The sequence below is a fragment of the Schistocerca cancellata genome, chromosome 3 (genome assembly GCF_023864275.1).
Source record: "Schistocerca cancellata isolate TAMUIC-IGC-003103 chromosome 3, iqSchCanc2.1, whole genome shotgun sequence".
Classification (NCBI taxonomy): Eukaryota; Metazoa; Arthropoda; class Insecta; order Orthoptera; family Acrididae; genus Schistocerca; species Schistocerca cancellata.
Genome location: NC_064628.1, coordinates 210,407,057 through 210,423,611, shown reverse-complemented (window position 1 = coordinate 210,423,611; position 16,555 = coordinate 210,407,057). Strand labels below are relative to the sequence as shown.

Below are 16,555 nucleotides of genomic sequence, written 5' to 3'. Positions count from 1 at the left end.
CGGATGTGTGGTTAAGTGGGTTCACTCAGTGGAGCCCACTCTCCAACTGACAGCAGTTCCCAAATGGAAGAGATTTGTGTATCCACCAGTAACAATTAAATGCGAAGGACGTGCAGTAACTTCCTAGTCATTCATTGATTTACCACCAAGTGCCTACAACGCGGTCTTACAACACGTTGTCAACGACCGAGAGCAGCAAGGTGCCACATTTACTAGTCCAGTCTCTTTCCCACCAATATTACATAGATCACTGATAACATCATACTTACAAATTAAACACACCTCAGTCATTGTTGACGAAACGTATTTTACACAAAAGCCCACTCCTACAAATAAGTACTCTCTTAATAAACTGAAAATAACTCCACTATACAAAACACGACCTCAGTGAAGTAATTTTGTCTACTCGCATCAGAGATCTGGAATTGAAAGGCTGGGGAGTTATAGTCAGCGAAAGCAGCGCTCGTGGCTGGAGGAGTCGCCTTTCTTGGAAGAACGCTACAATTGCCGTGCAGGATGACGCAGGACGACTAAGAATCAATTTGCCCTCTAGCAGTGTAGAACAGTCTGCAGAGATCTACGTAGAATATGTCCATATGCGTTTCTAGCGTTAGTATTATTAGTAACTCATATTTGTATTTAATGTAGCGTTAAAGGACTTTGTGGAAAATTGGTGCCCGCCCCCTCCCCCCCCCCCCCTTTCGCCCTCGCGGGCGAGTTTGCACACTACATCGCCAGTGATACATAAGGCGAGCTGCGGAAAGGAAACACCCCGTATTTGCTTTTTGCGACGTGGCGGAGTAGTCAATGGGTCTCGCCTACAGTTTGCAGACCAGCGAAGGAAGGAAGAGGATGACCACAATCTGGCGCCCTGCCTTTCGTCACACACCTTCACTCTCTCCCCGCCCCTCCTTTTCGAGATCGTCGCATTCTCAGAATACGTTTTCTCCATTAATATGGTTCTACTGCACTTAGGTGTGGTACACAAATTTCATATTGAACATTACTGTTAATAATCTCCGATGTTTGCATCCCCTGCAACGCGGAAACTATTAGTCCTAGAGAAAAATTAAGAGGACCTTCTTTGTAAGAGATTTAATGTAGTTTAATTTCGCACTGGGAAACATTTTCGCTAGAAGCTGCGAACAAGTTATTCAAGAAAATCATAAAAAAGTATCTTTTAAACGCTCCCCCCCCCCCCCCCCCCCCCCCATAACCATCCCACTCCCTCGTTCACACCCTAACGAACAGGACTACAGAATTTTTCCCCTAATCGACCTTTTTTGGTCTTCGTTGACTGGGCTACTATGCTGCTCCTGGGGCTTTGAAATTGTGTCAAAATTAAAATTTATTAATACTGGATGTCTCACTAGTGTCCATGTTACATGTCAGTTTCAAGCGATACCAAGAAACTGCCAAATATATCAGCTATCTTCGGCGTCGTCCTTGGTGAGCGAACTGTTGTGAAAGCGGTTCGGAGCGGCGACTACACGAAAATACGTCAGTCGTCAGTAGCGTAACTGTCCTACGTGAGCGCACTGGCGCAGGGCATCAAGCAACGCGGCGAAGCTGACGCGATTAGTTGGTTTGATATATTCACGAGAAGTGAACGTGGTTAGCGATTAGTATTCCAAGTAACAAAATGTGAAAATTTAATCAGTGCTATTCAGGGAAGCAGTGTGTTACGAGACAAGAGGACTAAAAATTATAATGACCGTTTAATATCGCATCGTGAATGGAGGAAGTTGCCAAATTAATTGTTACTAGAAGTACGTACGTATAACACATCTGTGAAGCTGTGTAGATTAAATTCTTTGCATAGGAGTTTGTACAAAATACGGTTTCAAAATTTCCCTCACTTGTAAAAATAATCTTGCACTACAAGTAAGTACATCTAATACGTTTGTGAGGTAGTGTATTCTATATACTTTGCTCGAAATACAACTTAAAATTTTCTCTCACTTGCACAGCCGCTCACGATGAATCACTGTATCTCCTGTGTAAATTCAAATGAGTGTGAAATCTTATCGGACTTAACTGCTGAGGTCATCATTCCCAAAGATTACACACTACTTAACTTAAATTATCCTAAGGACAAACACCACACCCATGCTCGAGGGAGGACTCGAACGTCCGCCGGGACCAGCCGCACAGTCCATGACTGCAGCGCCCAAGAGCGCTCGGCTAATCCCGCACGGCCTTGTGTAAATTGTCTTCTGGTGTTTTTAATATATTTCGGTACATACCCTGTAAAAATGTAACTTCAGCCTCATTTATTGATTCGAGATCACGTATGTTGTGTAGTAAAGCTATTGCTTCCAAAATATGTACTGCAGCTGGAACGCAGGTACAGGCGTTGTTATTAAAGGAGCTGTCGAAAGTAAATAGTTGCAAGTGTCACATCTTGATTATTCAGATCTTACTAATATTTAAGGTATGTAAAATTGTGTATCGTTACGGTTACAAAGTAATAAAAGAACTGATTCGTTATGTACTTGTTGTCTTACTTTAATGTCAGCATCAAGTGTTCTTCAACACAAATTTTCAGCGACTTACTTCTGTTCTTCAATTGCAGAAATTATAGCGTCCATGATATAATCAAATGTTATGGGTAACTTTCGAGCGTCTGCTTGACTGGGAAGGGTTGACAATTCAATTGTACACACAAATAGTGAAATTCTCCACGATATGTCTTTACAGATATATAATGTTACTTTCACGCCTTCAGTATTCAGAACTTAAGTTACGGGTTTTCCATTTAAAGTCTCCTTCGTCTATCCGTAGTGAGTGTACTGGGGGGAATGGGTGAGCATGCGGACAGCGGAATTATGCAGATGCGTTACACACATAGGACAGAGAAACCACGTAGCACCGCTTCGCGTTGGATCGCTCGGATATTCGCGCGGTCCCGCGCCTCGTCGCGTGCTCGTAAGACCGCTCTCGTAGGACGAGGTGTTCGTTAGTGTCCTGTCTGCCAAACTCATGGCAGTTCATGGATCTGGAAGCATCTTGACATAACAGAAAACCAGCCTTTAAGCCGGAAACCAGACACATGTGATGTAACTATAAATTTTAATTTTTCCCAAAAGAAATCTTATTACGCGATAGCTCTTATAAAACAATTTTCTGTGTCTGAAGGTCTCCATGAATCTGCCAAAGGAGTACGTAATTAAGGTACTCATTTTTCCATCTCAGCTGTATAATATTGAGCTTTGGTTCTTTTCAGATGGGTTGTGGGGATGTTTGTTAGGCGTACGTCATTGATCTAAGCGCTGCCATAATGTGTTGCTATGGTTTACAAGATTTGCTGTTGATTGCATCTGTTGGTCTGGGTTTTCCGTAAATTTGAAAAAGTTTCTTTCTTACTGTCGTTACAAATAGACCTAAAAAGTTAATGGCTGTTTGTGACTGTCCTCAGTAGTAAATTTAATGTTCATGATCATTTACTGAGCTCGAGACTGTATTTCCTATATCTTGTGGTGTCCTGTCGAATACCAACAACGTGCATCTAAGCGTCTTTTGCAGTGGCTAATTTTGTCCTAAAGGTAGGTGTTGTTTAAAAAATCTTTCAAGATCACTGATGGTGATGTCAGCTAATAATCCTACGACACTGATTACCTTTGCTAGTCCATCCTTCTGTATGTTCATTCTGTTATTGAAGGAGACGTAATTAAAAACAAGTATCAGCTCAGTAAACCCCGTGTATTTTTGTTGGGTACATCTCTTGTGGTTGTATTTTTTTATATTGACTATTTCAGCAACTGGAATGTTTCTGTGAAGAATAATTATATCCAGTGATGCACATTAGGATGTAATGAGAATAGGTTTTATGCCGTAAATAATCTCCTTATTGTTCTTAACACACTAGTTGTTTTCAAATATGTAAGCGCTTTTAAGGATGTTATTGACGCTTTAAGAAATTTCATAGCCCTGGCTATCTACACAGCTGAGTATTTGAGTATTGTACTGGACATATTAGACAACCTGATTTGCGGAATTTGAACTGTGTTTTAAGTTCTGGAGCAGATAAGTTCATTACTATGAATTGTTATTGAGGACCAATTATCAGAAAGTTGAATGTCTGAAGAATTTCCTTAAGTTTGATCTGGTACTTAGTTTTTAGACCAGAGTTTATTCTAGTCCTTGTTTTGTTAATATAGCCCCAGGAGAATTTTGTCAGCGCGGCTTACAACTTCTGGATGGTCGCTGGTCCATGTGGAGGTGCTGCAGAAAATCTCCCGAACGCATTCCACACGTGCTCGTGAGAACGGGGAGGCTAGTCCACTCGTCGAATGTCCTCTCGTTCCAAGTGCTCCCTCACCTTCGCAGTTCGATGCGGACGAGCACCGTTATCCATAAAAATGAAGTCCGGACCCATAACATCTAGACCACCAAAACGATCAAGTTCGACAATGTTCCTGGGTAGATTGTGTGTTCTCACCTCTCGTCATATGGGAGTACATCCCGAATCACTTCTCGGACTGAATGTGCTCTCATCCGAGAAGAGCAAGCGACCCCTTTCGTCGCTGGTGCAGTTCCTCTGCTCTCGGCAGCATCGCAATCGGTGGCGCCGATGGGCGGGTGTCAACGAAACACGGCGTACTGGTCGTCGGGCGAAGAGACCACACCACACAGTCGTCGTGCCACTCTCTAGCGTGGGGTTGCGTGCTTTGCTGCCTTATTACATGTGGTTGCAGTTACACCCTCTGTTTGACGTGGGTCCCTTTTACCTGTTGCACAATACAGCCATCATCTGTAGTCGACCGTGGTGGAACACCAACTCTCCTTCAGGCAGCAGTACCTGTGGTGCGGACGCTGTGAGCAATACCAAAGTCCTGGGCTATACTCGTCGCACTTTCTCCTCATTCCAGTTTCCCGATGATTCTTCCGGGTGTGAAGTCGTGCACATGTCTTCGGGGCCGTATTGCAATGAAGAACACTACCTCAGTGCACCGGAAGTGCTCGCTGACTGACATACATTGCCTTTTCCCGTTCCTACAACTGCCTCGTGTTGCACGGCCAGCACTATTTGGATCTATAGCGACCTGACCTCGCACCATGTGACGTCCAGCTTCCTGTGAAATAGTGGGAGAGTTCTGACAACATGCTCCCGCACTGTCGTTATTTTCCATCCTGTAGTTAATACGTTACTTTTTATATCTCGTCCTTAAGTTTTTCAGAGCCGTGTATATTGTTTAAAAAGTATTGCACACAACAAATTAACTTAATATTTGTAGTATTTAACTTACAAATTGCATAACCTTTTTAAAATTGTGAGGCTAAAATAAAATGTATTATCTTATTGTGTGTGGTAGCTGATGTACATTGGTTTTAGTATGATCTGCAATAAAGATTTTATTTGGCCTTTATAAAATTATTAATAACCCATGGACGAAAAAGGTATAGGTGACTATAGGTGCGACGACTAGACTCTCGTAATACTGTCAGTCGGTCATCGAAGGCTTATTTACACAAAATACACTCCTGGAAATTGAAATAAGAACAACGTGAATTCATTGTCCCAGGAAGGGGAAACTTTATTGACACATTCCTGGGGTCAGATACATCACATGATCACACTGACAGAACCACAGGCACATAGACACAGGCAACAGAGCATGCACAATGTCGGCACTAGTACAGTGTATATCCACCTTTCGCAGCAATGCAGGCTGCTATTCTCCCATGGAGACGATCGTAGAGATGCTGGATGTAGTCCTGTGGAACGGCTTGCCATGCCATTTCCACCTGGCGCCTCAGTTGGACCAGCGTTCGTGCTGGACGTGCAGACCGCGTGAGACGACGCTTCATCCAGTCCCAAACATGCTCAATGGGGGACAGATCCGGAGATCTTGCTGGCCAGGGTAGTTGACTTACACCTTCTAGAGCACGTTAGGTGGCACGGGATACATGCGGACGTGCATTGTCCTGTTGGAACAGCAAGTTCCCTTGCCGGTCTAGGAATGGTAGAACGATGGGTTCGATGACGGTTTGGATGTACCGTGCACTATTCAGTGTCCCCTCGACGATCACCAGTGGTGTACGGCCAGTGTAGGAGATCGCTCCCCACACCATGATGCCGGGTGTTGGCCCTGTGTGCCTCGGTCGTATGCAGTCCTGATTGTGGCGCTCACCTGCACGGCGCCAAACACGCATACGACCATCATTGGCACCAAGGCAGAAGCGACTCTCATCGCTGAAGACGACACGTCTCCATTCGTCCCTCCATTCACGCCTGTCGCGACACCACTGGAGGCGGGCTGCACGATGTTGGGGCGTGAGCGGAAGACGGCCTAACGGTGTGCGGGACCGTAGCCCAGCTTCATGGAGACGGTTGCGAATGGTCCTCGCCGATACCCCAGGAGCAACAGTGTCCCTAATTTGCTGGGAAGTGGCGGTGCGGACCCCTACGGCACTGCGTAGGATCCTACGGTCTTGGCGTGCATCCGTGCGTCGCTGCGGTCCGGTCCCAGGTCGACGGGCACGTGCACCTTCCGCCGACCACTGGCGACAACATCGATGTATTGTGGAGACCTCACGCCCCACGTGTTGAGCAATTCGGCGGTACGTCCACCCGGCCTCCCGCATGCCCACTATACGCCCTCGCTCAAAGTCCGTCAACTGCACATACGGTTCACGTCCACGCTGTCGCGGCATGCTACCAGTGTTAAAGACTGCGATGGAGCTCCGTATGCCACGGCAAACTGGCTGACACTGACGGCGGCGGTGCACAAATGCTGCGCAGCTAGCGCCATTCGACGGCCAACACCGCGGTTCCTGGTGTGTCCGCTGTGCCGTGCGTGTGATCATTGCTTGTACAGCCCTCTCGCAGTGTCCGGAGCAAGTATGGTGGGTCTGACACACCGGTGTCAATGTGTTCTTTTTTCCATTTCCAGGAGTGTATTTTTGTATCTATTTACGCAGTAAGTCGAACCAGCCGAAAATTGGGAGCAGCAAAAGTACTGGCCAAGTAAATTACACATCCCCTCCGGCTGTTTTACTTGGTTGCTCCGCCGTCGCGGTTCGCTCGAGATCTCAAGCTGCAGAAATCGACAAAAATCGGAAGTCTTATCAAATAGCATATTTGCTGCATCACCCGCTCTCCGACCTCTAAAAAACTGTAACATAGCAGCGAAGTAGCAGCGAGAACGCTAGTTTTGTACACGTGCGAGCCGTGGAGGCGGCGGGGCTGCCACATAAACCATTTTAGCGATACACGTCTTTCCGTTAACGGTTGATTCTTCATGGCGCTACTTCGGCGAAATGTTTCTGTGACATGCGGCATGCGTTTGAAATCGCGTGCGGAGGCAAAGTCTTCTTGTGGTAAGAAGGGGTAACTCTCACTTCATATTTCATGCACATGTGACTGTATTTTGACGTCACGCTAAGTATCGAAGAGAACAAGAACTTGCATCGACTTTCGTTAGTTAGCGTTCGATGTGGGGTGTTTGGGGGTCTCTATACTCGATTTCGTAGTTGAAAGTTTCCGTATTATAACTTGCGTGTTAGGGAGGTATGGAGTTTCAAGGCAACGGATATCGGAGATTTTTAAACAACAGGTCGTTCATGGTAAGATTTGTATAAATAAATGTCGCATAATGACATATCAGCAGTTAAATCTGCCGTGTGATCTAAGTTACAGCATGAAGACAGATTCCGTCAGGTCATCGAGGTGTAGCAGTTATGTGTGTTGAGTTATGAAGCATAAAGTGGCGTGTACGCGTCTAGCCGTTTCCCATTTTTTCCCCTTCGCATTTCTGAAATATTCTGAGACTTCCTTATTAATTTAATAGAAGTATGTTCTGTAATATTTGATGTTATATACACAGAGGCCAACGGCCTTGCCGCAGTAGTAACTCTGGTACCAGCCAGATCACCGATGTTAAGAGCTGTCGGGCTGGGCTATCAGTTGGTCTGCCGAGCGCTGTTGGCAATCAGGATGCACTCAGCCTTTGTGAGGAACACTGAGGAGCTACTTCATTGAGAAGTAGGGGCTCCGGTCTCGTAAACTGACATACGACCGGGAGAACGGTGTGCTGACCACGTGGCCCTCCATATCCGCCTTCAGTGACGACTGAGCTGAGGATGACATGGCGGCCGGTCGGTACCGTTGGACCTCCATGGCCTGTTCGGGCGGAGTTTAGTTTAGTTTTATATACACATAAGAGTGCTCTCTCTGTCAATAATTTACAAGTTAAGCACGAAAAACACAAATGCTTGTAAACATTCAAAACATGTTGCTGGTGTGATAAAACAAACTACTACTCAGAATAAAAAGCATAGAAAAGACTGACAAATTTGGAAATAATTGAAGCGTAAGTTAATCTAACCATCTATAAACTATAAGAAACAATCTACCAGCTGGCTCTTTTAGAACACTTCTTTACCAAACAAGAATGTCTTCAATTAAAGTACATCTTTAACCGCCAATATGATATTTTTCGTCAGTTTATTACAAAAAATTTTATCAATACCGACGCGTTAGTGTTCTGAAACAGCATTCTTCGTAGAACTTTATCTCTAAGTTACATGAGCTGCTGGTTTAATTCGTGTATTAGAATGGCTATCCACCCTTTTTAATTACAGACCAGCTACTGAAACTAATTATCAGAGTTTCTAAAAGTAAAGTTACACTGTCGAGACATTTTAATGAACAGTGTTGAATATATGTTAAGTTCTACTGGCTTCAGCTTGTAAATCAGCAAGTCGTCTCACATTCGTGGCTGATCATGAAAAATTAGGAAAGTAGTTAGTACAACTTTTCCAGTGTGTTTCGGAATTAATTCTTGCAAACACTTTTATCTCCCCCTTATCCACAGCTCATACCCCACGAAGCACAAGTTAACACATTTATAAACAACGAAACTTCGAGATTTACGTACCCTGCAGCAAAGAAAAAAGCGTATCCCCCAGTGCTCTGTAATTCAAACGAATGTTATTGTTTTGAACGTCACGTTCGCCTAACGTGCTGTGAACCGTACGATCACGAAAGTCGATAGACAACTCTTTCCATCTTCGATACAGTGAGGCCCACGAGAAAACACTTTTATCTCCCTCTTATCCACAGCTCATACCCCACGAAGCACAAGTTAACACATTTATAAACAACGAAACTTCGAGATTTACGTACCCTGCAGCAAAGAAAAAAGCGTATCCCCCAGTGCTCTGTAATTCAAACGAATGTTATTGTTTTGAACGTCACGTTCGCCTAACGTGCTGTGAACCGTACGATCACGAAAGTCGATAGACAACTCTTTCCATCTTCGATACAGTGAGGCCCACGAGAAAGACAAGCCGTGGTACGTACGTCACAGTATGTGACACTACAGCTCTTACGAGTGCCAGCAGCCGTCTCTGGTGGGGAGCGAGTAACTATTTCAGACGAGTCTAATAATTCTTGGCTGAGTGTTTAAATGCACGCAAGCTCTCAATAGCAAATAACAAAGTCAAGGTGTTTAGTGGGCCCCTTTCCAGTTACTTATCCATTTCCGGTGGGCCCTGCACGGAGCCGAGCGTTAGCGAAGTGTGGCGGCCAAGGCGACTAGTGTGACGTCAGAAGTTCGTTGCAGGGCCCGTATTTCTCGTGGGCGCCGGATACAGCACGTGACGTCAAAATGACGTCACGTTTGCACGAAGTGTTGTAAACCGAGTGCTACTCTGTAAGCGGAAGACAGGAAGACTGGCATAGCTCTCCCGCCGGTGTCGCCCCCGCCAGCGCTACTCACCTCCTCGGGCCTGGCGCCCTCTATGAGGCTGCTGAAGGAGGAGCGGCTGCCGTGCCGCGACTGCTGGCGCAGGTCCCCGCTGCGGCTGCCCCTCAGCGCCAGCCTGCTCACGCGCTCGTTCTCCACGCACTGGCTCAGCGGCACGCCGAACACCTGCCCCGTGTTCTCTGCAACACACGCCGAGGCAGGCGATGAGCGAAGCGGGAGCGTCACAACGGCACTGTCCAGATGCGTCGCTTTCTTCCTCAACACCAACTTTGTAAAAATAACAGCTACTCTCCCAGGATGAAAAGTGACAGAAGAAATGAACCACTAATTGCAAAATGACATCATGTCCTTTCTTTTCCTTATGTTAGGACAAAGACACCATTTGTCCTCACATGCCGCGCGGGGTAGCCGTGCGGTCTGGGGCGCCTTGCCAAGGTTCGCGCGACTCCCCCCGCCGGAGATTAGAGTTCTCCATCGGGCATGGGTGTATGTGTTGTCTTTAGCGTGAGTTAGTTAAAGTTAGATTAAGCAGTGTGTAAGTCTAGGGACCGACGACCTCAGCAGTTTGGTTCCATAGGAACTTACCACCTCTTTGTCCTCACCAGTAACGACACAAGATATTGTAAGTAGGCTGTTTAGGTTTTTATATTGGTAACGCCATGTAGCGCTCTGTATGAAAATCACTGGCTGTCCTGTGTGCAGTCTGTGGCTGGTTGGCATTGTTGGAATATTCGCTATTGTAGTGTTGGGCAGTTGGATGTGAACAGCGCTTAGCTTTGCGCTGTTGGAGGTGAGCCGCCAGCAGTGGTGGATGTGGGGAGTGAGATGGCGGAGTTTTGAGAGCGGACGATCTGGACGTGTGTCCATCAGAAAGAGTAAATTTGTAATACTGTGTATCATGAACTGATATATACACTCCTGGAAATTGAAATAAGAACACCGTGAATTCATTGTCCCAGGAAGGGGAAACTTTATTGACACATTCCTGGGGTCAGATACATCACATGATCACACTGACAGAACCACAGGCACATAGACACAGGCAACAGAGCATGCACAATGTCGGCACTAGTACAGTGTATATCCACCTTTCGCAGCAATGCAGGCTGCTATTCTCCCATGGAGACGATCGTAGAGATGCTGGATGTAGTCCTGTGGAACGGCTTGCCATGCCATTTCCACCTGGCGCCTCAGTTGGACCAGCGTTCGTGCTGGACGTGCAGACCGCGTGAGACGACGCTTCATCCAGTCCCAAACATGCTCAATGGGGGACAGATCCGGAGATCTTGCTGGCCAGGGTAGTTGACTTACACCTTCTAGAGCACGTTAGGTGGCACGGGATACATGCGGACGTGCATTGTCCTGTTGGAACAGCAAGTTCCCTTGTCGGTCTAGGAATGGTAGAACGATGGGTTCGATGACGGTTTGGATGTACCGTGCACTATTCAGTGTCCCCTCGACGATCACCAGTGGTGTACGGCCAGTGTAGGAGATCGCTCCCCACACCATGATGCCGGGTGTTGGCCCTGTGTGCCTCGGTCGTATGCAGTCCTGATTGTGGCGCTCACCTGCACGGCGCCAAACACGCATACGACCATCATTGGCACCAAGGCAGAAGCGACTCTCATCGCTGAAGACGACACGTCTCCATTCGTCCCTCCATTCACGCCTGTCGCGACACCACTGGAGGCGGGCTGCACAATGTTTGGGCGTGAGCGGAAGACGGCCTAACGGTGTGTGGGACCGTAGCCCAGCTTCATGGAGACGGTTGCGAATGGTCCTCGCCGATACCCCAGGAGCAACAGTGTCCCTAATTTGCTGGGAAGTGGCGGTGCGGTCCCCTACGGCACTCCGTAGGATCCTACGGTCTTGGCGTGCATCCGTGCGTCGCTGCGGTCCGGTCCCAGGTCGACGGGCACGTGCACCTTCCGCCGACCACTGGCGACAACATCGATGTACTGTGGAGACCTCACGCCCCACGCGTTGAGCGATTCGGCGGTACGTCCACCCGGCCTCCCGCTTGCCCACTATACGCCCTCGCTCAAAGTCCGTCAACTGCACATACGGTTCACGTCCACGCTGTCGCGGCATGCTACCAGTGTTAAAGACTGCGATGGAGCTCCGTATGCCACGGCAAACTGGTTGACACTGACGGCGGCGGTGCACAAATGCTGCGCAGCTAGCGCCATTCGACGGCCAACACCGCGGTTCCTGGTGTGTCCGCTGTGCCGTGCGTGTGATCATTGCTTGTACAGCCCTCTCGCAGTGTCCGGAGCAAGTATGGTGGGTCTGACACACCGGTGTCAATGCGTTCTTTTTTCCATTTCCAGGAGTGTATTTATGACTTTTGAACACTATTAAGGTAAATACATTGTTTGTTCTTTATCAAAATCTTTCATTTGCTAACTATGCCTATCAGTAATTAGTGCCTTTAGTAGTTAGAATCTTTTATTTAGCTCGCGGTATTGGCGCTCACTGGATTGCAGTAGTCCGAGTAACGAAGATTTTTGTGAGGTAAGTGATTCATCAAAGGTATAGGTTATTGTTAGTCAGGGCGATTCTTTTGTAGGGATTATTGAAAGTCAGATTGCGTTGCGCTAAAAATATTGTGTGTCAGTTTAGTGATGATCAGAATAAGTAAAGAGAGAAATGTCTGAGTACGTTCAGTTTTGCTCAGCGGTTTGAAAATCAAATAACGTAAGGGGTTTACCAGCACAGTAATTCATTAATTTTTCTAAGGAGACGTATAAATATGAATGACGAGAGAGCAGAGATGCACATATGAGCATCCGCTGGTTTAGGTGGGTTAGCTTAGAACATGCGGTAGCCATACACTCGTTTTTTGAACCTTCCGCATTGCATGTAAATGTCGCACGATGGTAGAATGAACAATAAAGTTCATCACATTTGCCACTCCTCGAGTACACTGACGTGCATCATCGTGGACTAATGCGTTTAGACTTTCTTCATCAAACCCGAAGGTCATCCTGAACGTGGAGAGTCACTTATGAAAAAACCATCCTCTTTAAAACGAGAAAACCATTTTCTAGCCGTAATCTGTCCAATGGCATTATCCCAATACACGGAGCAAATGTTTCCGGCTGTCTCCGCTGCTGTCAGCCCTCTACTGATCTCAAGCAGAACATGTCGGAAATGTTCTGGTTCCTCCACTGGGCGCTCCATTTTCTAGCATCCGCAGCTCCACTCACTTCATCGAAACGACAAAATGACACTATTTAAACTCAAATAACAACAATGAACTGAAATAAAAAATAACATGCGATAAATAAACCCATAGCAACCACAATACACCCGACATACAAAACAAACACCCAAGAGCTTATACACCAACTTGATACATCTACATCGATGCTCTGCAAATCACATTTAAGTGCCTGGCAGAAGGTTCACCGAAACACCTTCACAATAACTTTCTATTATTCCAATTTCGTACAGCGCGCGGAAAAAACGAACACCTATATCTTTCCGTGCGAGCTCTGATTTCCTTTATTTTATTTCGATGATTGTTTCTCCGTATGTAGGTCGGCGTCAACAAAATGTTTTCGCATTCGGAGGACACAGTTGGTGATTGAAATTTCGTGAGAAGGTCCAGCCGCAACGAGAAACGCCTTTGTTTTAATGACACCAAATCCTGCATAATTTCAGTGATACTCTCTCCTCTGTTTCGCGCTAATACAAAACGTGCTGCACTTCTTTGAACTTTATCGATCTACTCCGTCAGTTCTACCGCGCAGCAGTATTCTAAAAGAGGGTGGACAAGCGCAGTGTAGGCAGTCTCTTTAGTAGATCTGTTACATTTTCTAAGTGTCCTGCCAATGAAACGCCGTCTTTAGTTAGCCTTCCCCACAACATTTTCTTCCAATTTAATTTGTTCGTAATTTAATTCCTAGGTATGTAGTTTAATTTACGGCCTTTAGATCTGAATGATTTATCGTGTAACCGAAGTTGAACGGATTCCTTTCAGCACTCATGTGGATGACCTCACACTTTTCGGTGTTTAGGATCAACTGCTAATTTACTCACCATACAGATATCTTTTATAAATCGTTTTGCAATTTGTTTTGATCTTCACAAGACGATAAACGACAGCGACATCTGCAAACAACGTAAGATGACTCTCAGATTGTCTCCCAAATCGTTTATACAGGTAAGGCACAGAAAAGGGGTTACAACACTACCCTGGGGAACGCCAGAAATCACTTCTGTGTTACTCGATGACTTTCCGTCAATTACTACGAACTGTGGCCTCTCTGACAGGGAATCACAAATCCAGTCACATAAATGAGACGAAGTTCCATAAGTAAGCAATGTCACTACAAGCCGCTTGCGTGGTACGGTGTCAAAAGCCTTCTGGAAATCTAGAAATACGGAATCAATTTGAAATCCCTTGTCAATAGCATTCAACACTGTGTCTGAGTCAAGAGCTGGTTATGTTTTCTAAATCCGTGTTGACTGTGTGTCAATAGACCGTTCACTTCGAAGTAATCCATAATTTTCGAATACAATACATGTTCCAAAATCCTGCTGCATATCGACGTTAATGATATGGTTCTGTAATTTAATGGATTACTCCTCCTACCTTTCTTGAATGTTGGTGTGTCCTGTGAAACCTTCCAATCTTTGGGTACGGATCTTTCGTCGAACGAACGATTGTATCAGTATTCTGTGGAAGGAACTGGTATACGCTCTGGATCGGAAAACTTGCTTTGGTTAAGTGATTTAAGTTGCTTCACTACTCCGGATATCTGTTTCTACGTTACTCATGTTTGCAGCCGTTCTTGATTCGAATTATGGAATATTTAATTCGTCTTCTTTGGTGGAGGATTTTCGGAAGGCTGTTTTTAGTAACTCTGCTTTGGCAGCACTGTCGTACTTCTATTGCTGTCCCTCAGAGAAGGCATTGATTGTGTCTTGCCGCTAGCATACTCCACATACGACCAGAATTTCTCTGGATTTTCTGCCAGGTTTCGAGTCAAAGTTTCGTTGGAAAAACTATTATAAGCATCTCGCATTGAAGTCCGCGCTAAATTTCGAACTTCCGTGAAAGATCGGCAATCTTGGAGATTTTGTGTCCGTTTAAATTTGGCATATCTTTTTTCGTTGTTTCTGCAAGAGTGTTCTGGCCCGTTTTGGGTACCAAGGAAGATCAGCTCCGTCGTTTGTTAATTTATTTGGTATAAAGCTTTCAATTGATACCGATACTATTTCTTTGAATTCAAGCCACATCTGGTCTACACTTACATTGTTAGTTTGGAAGGAGTGGAGATTGTCCCTCAGGAAGGCGTCAAGCGAACTTTTATCTGCTTTTCTGAATAGGTACATTTTTCATTTATATTTCGCGGATTTGGGGGTTACAATATTCAGTCTGGTTACGATAACCCTGTGTTCACTAACCCCTTTTGATGCTTGTTATTAGTTCAGGATTATTTGTTGCTAAGAGATCACATGTGTTTTCACAACCGTTTACTATTCATATGGGCTGTTGAACTAACTGCTCGAAATAATTATCAGAGAATGCTTTTAGCACAATTTCGGATGATGTTTTATGCGTACCTCCGGATTTAAACATATATTTTAGCCAATATATCGAGGGTAAATCAAAATCACCACCAATTATAATTGTATGAGTCGGGTACATTTTTCAGATTACACTCAAGTTTTATTTGAACTTTTCACAAATTGTATCATCTAAATTGGGAAGTCGGTAAAAGGATCCAATTATTATTTTATTCCGGTTGTCAACAATGATCTCTTCCCATACTAACTCACAGGAACTATCTACTTCAATTTCACGATAAGATAAACTGCTTCTAATAGCAACAAACATGCTACCGCCACTGTGTCTAGCCTATCCTTTCGGAATACCGTTAGGTTCTTTGCAAAACTTTCGGCTAACTTATCTCCGGCTTTAACCAGCTTTCAATGCCTATAACGATTTGAGCATCAGTGCTTTCTATTAGCGCTTGGAGCTCTGATCCTTCCCAACATAGCTACGACGCTTTACAACTGTTGTACCAATGGTTCCTGATGTCAATCATTTTGTTGTTATTTATAGGCAGTACAGACATGTAGGCTTTCACTGAAGGGCGTTCCAAAGGTAGTATAGCTTTTTTGAGTCAGAGTCCATAGTCAAGTCAGCAATATTCATGTTGTACGTAACACAACGCAGATTTTCAGCTGAAATGGTCATCTAACAGTATTATGAAAAGCGAGAACTCTTTCCATGTGTCTAGGAGCAACTTCACCATAAGAATCATCACCCAGCCAGGTTCTTTTATAGAAAGTAGGCCATCAGGAACTTTAGTCGATAAAAGAATCCAAATCACTTGAGCAATGGAAAACTTGTTATCGTTAGGTAGGGAATGTTTTGTGAGATCATTCATTGTATAGTATCTTTCATCTTTCTTCAGCTTTCTCCTTACTATCGCGCACCTCCACCAACATACCCCGGACGAGGTACCTATCTGTAGTAAATCGAAAATTAACGCCGTTGCCAGAGCCGTGTTATCGTGCAAACAAGTTTCCTTTTTGCGGTTATTTATTGGCAGTACAGATATGTAGGCTCTCACTTATGGATGTTCCAAAGATTGTACAGCTTTTCTCAGTCTAAAAGTGTCCATCATCAAATCAGGGATATACATGTTTCACGTAACATTACGTGGATTTTCAGCTGAAATGGTCATCTCACGGTATTTTGAAATAGAAGAACCCTTTTCATTGATTCACTTACAATCATAATCGTTGAAAAAGGGAAATTTATAAATTTCGAACCAGTAACTTTTCTGAAGTAAGCGCTTCAAATAGGAGACAATGAAAAAACT

General features: G+C 45.1%; 1 protein-coding gene across 1 annotated transcript in view; it reads right to left on the bottom strand.

Annotated features, from left to right (window-relative positions):
* The window catches only part of LOC126174831 (uncharacterized), a 512,108-nt gene that overhangs the window by 144,193 nt on the left and 351,360 nt on the right, over positions 1 to 16,555 (bottom strand). Inside the window, exon 4 of the mRNA XM_049921210.1 lies at positions 9,726 to 9,892. Within this exon, the coding sequence (XP_049777167.1) occupies positions 9,726 to 9,892 (167 nt within the window). The remainder of the gene's footprint in view (positions 1 to 9,725; positions 9,893 to 16,555) is intronic.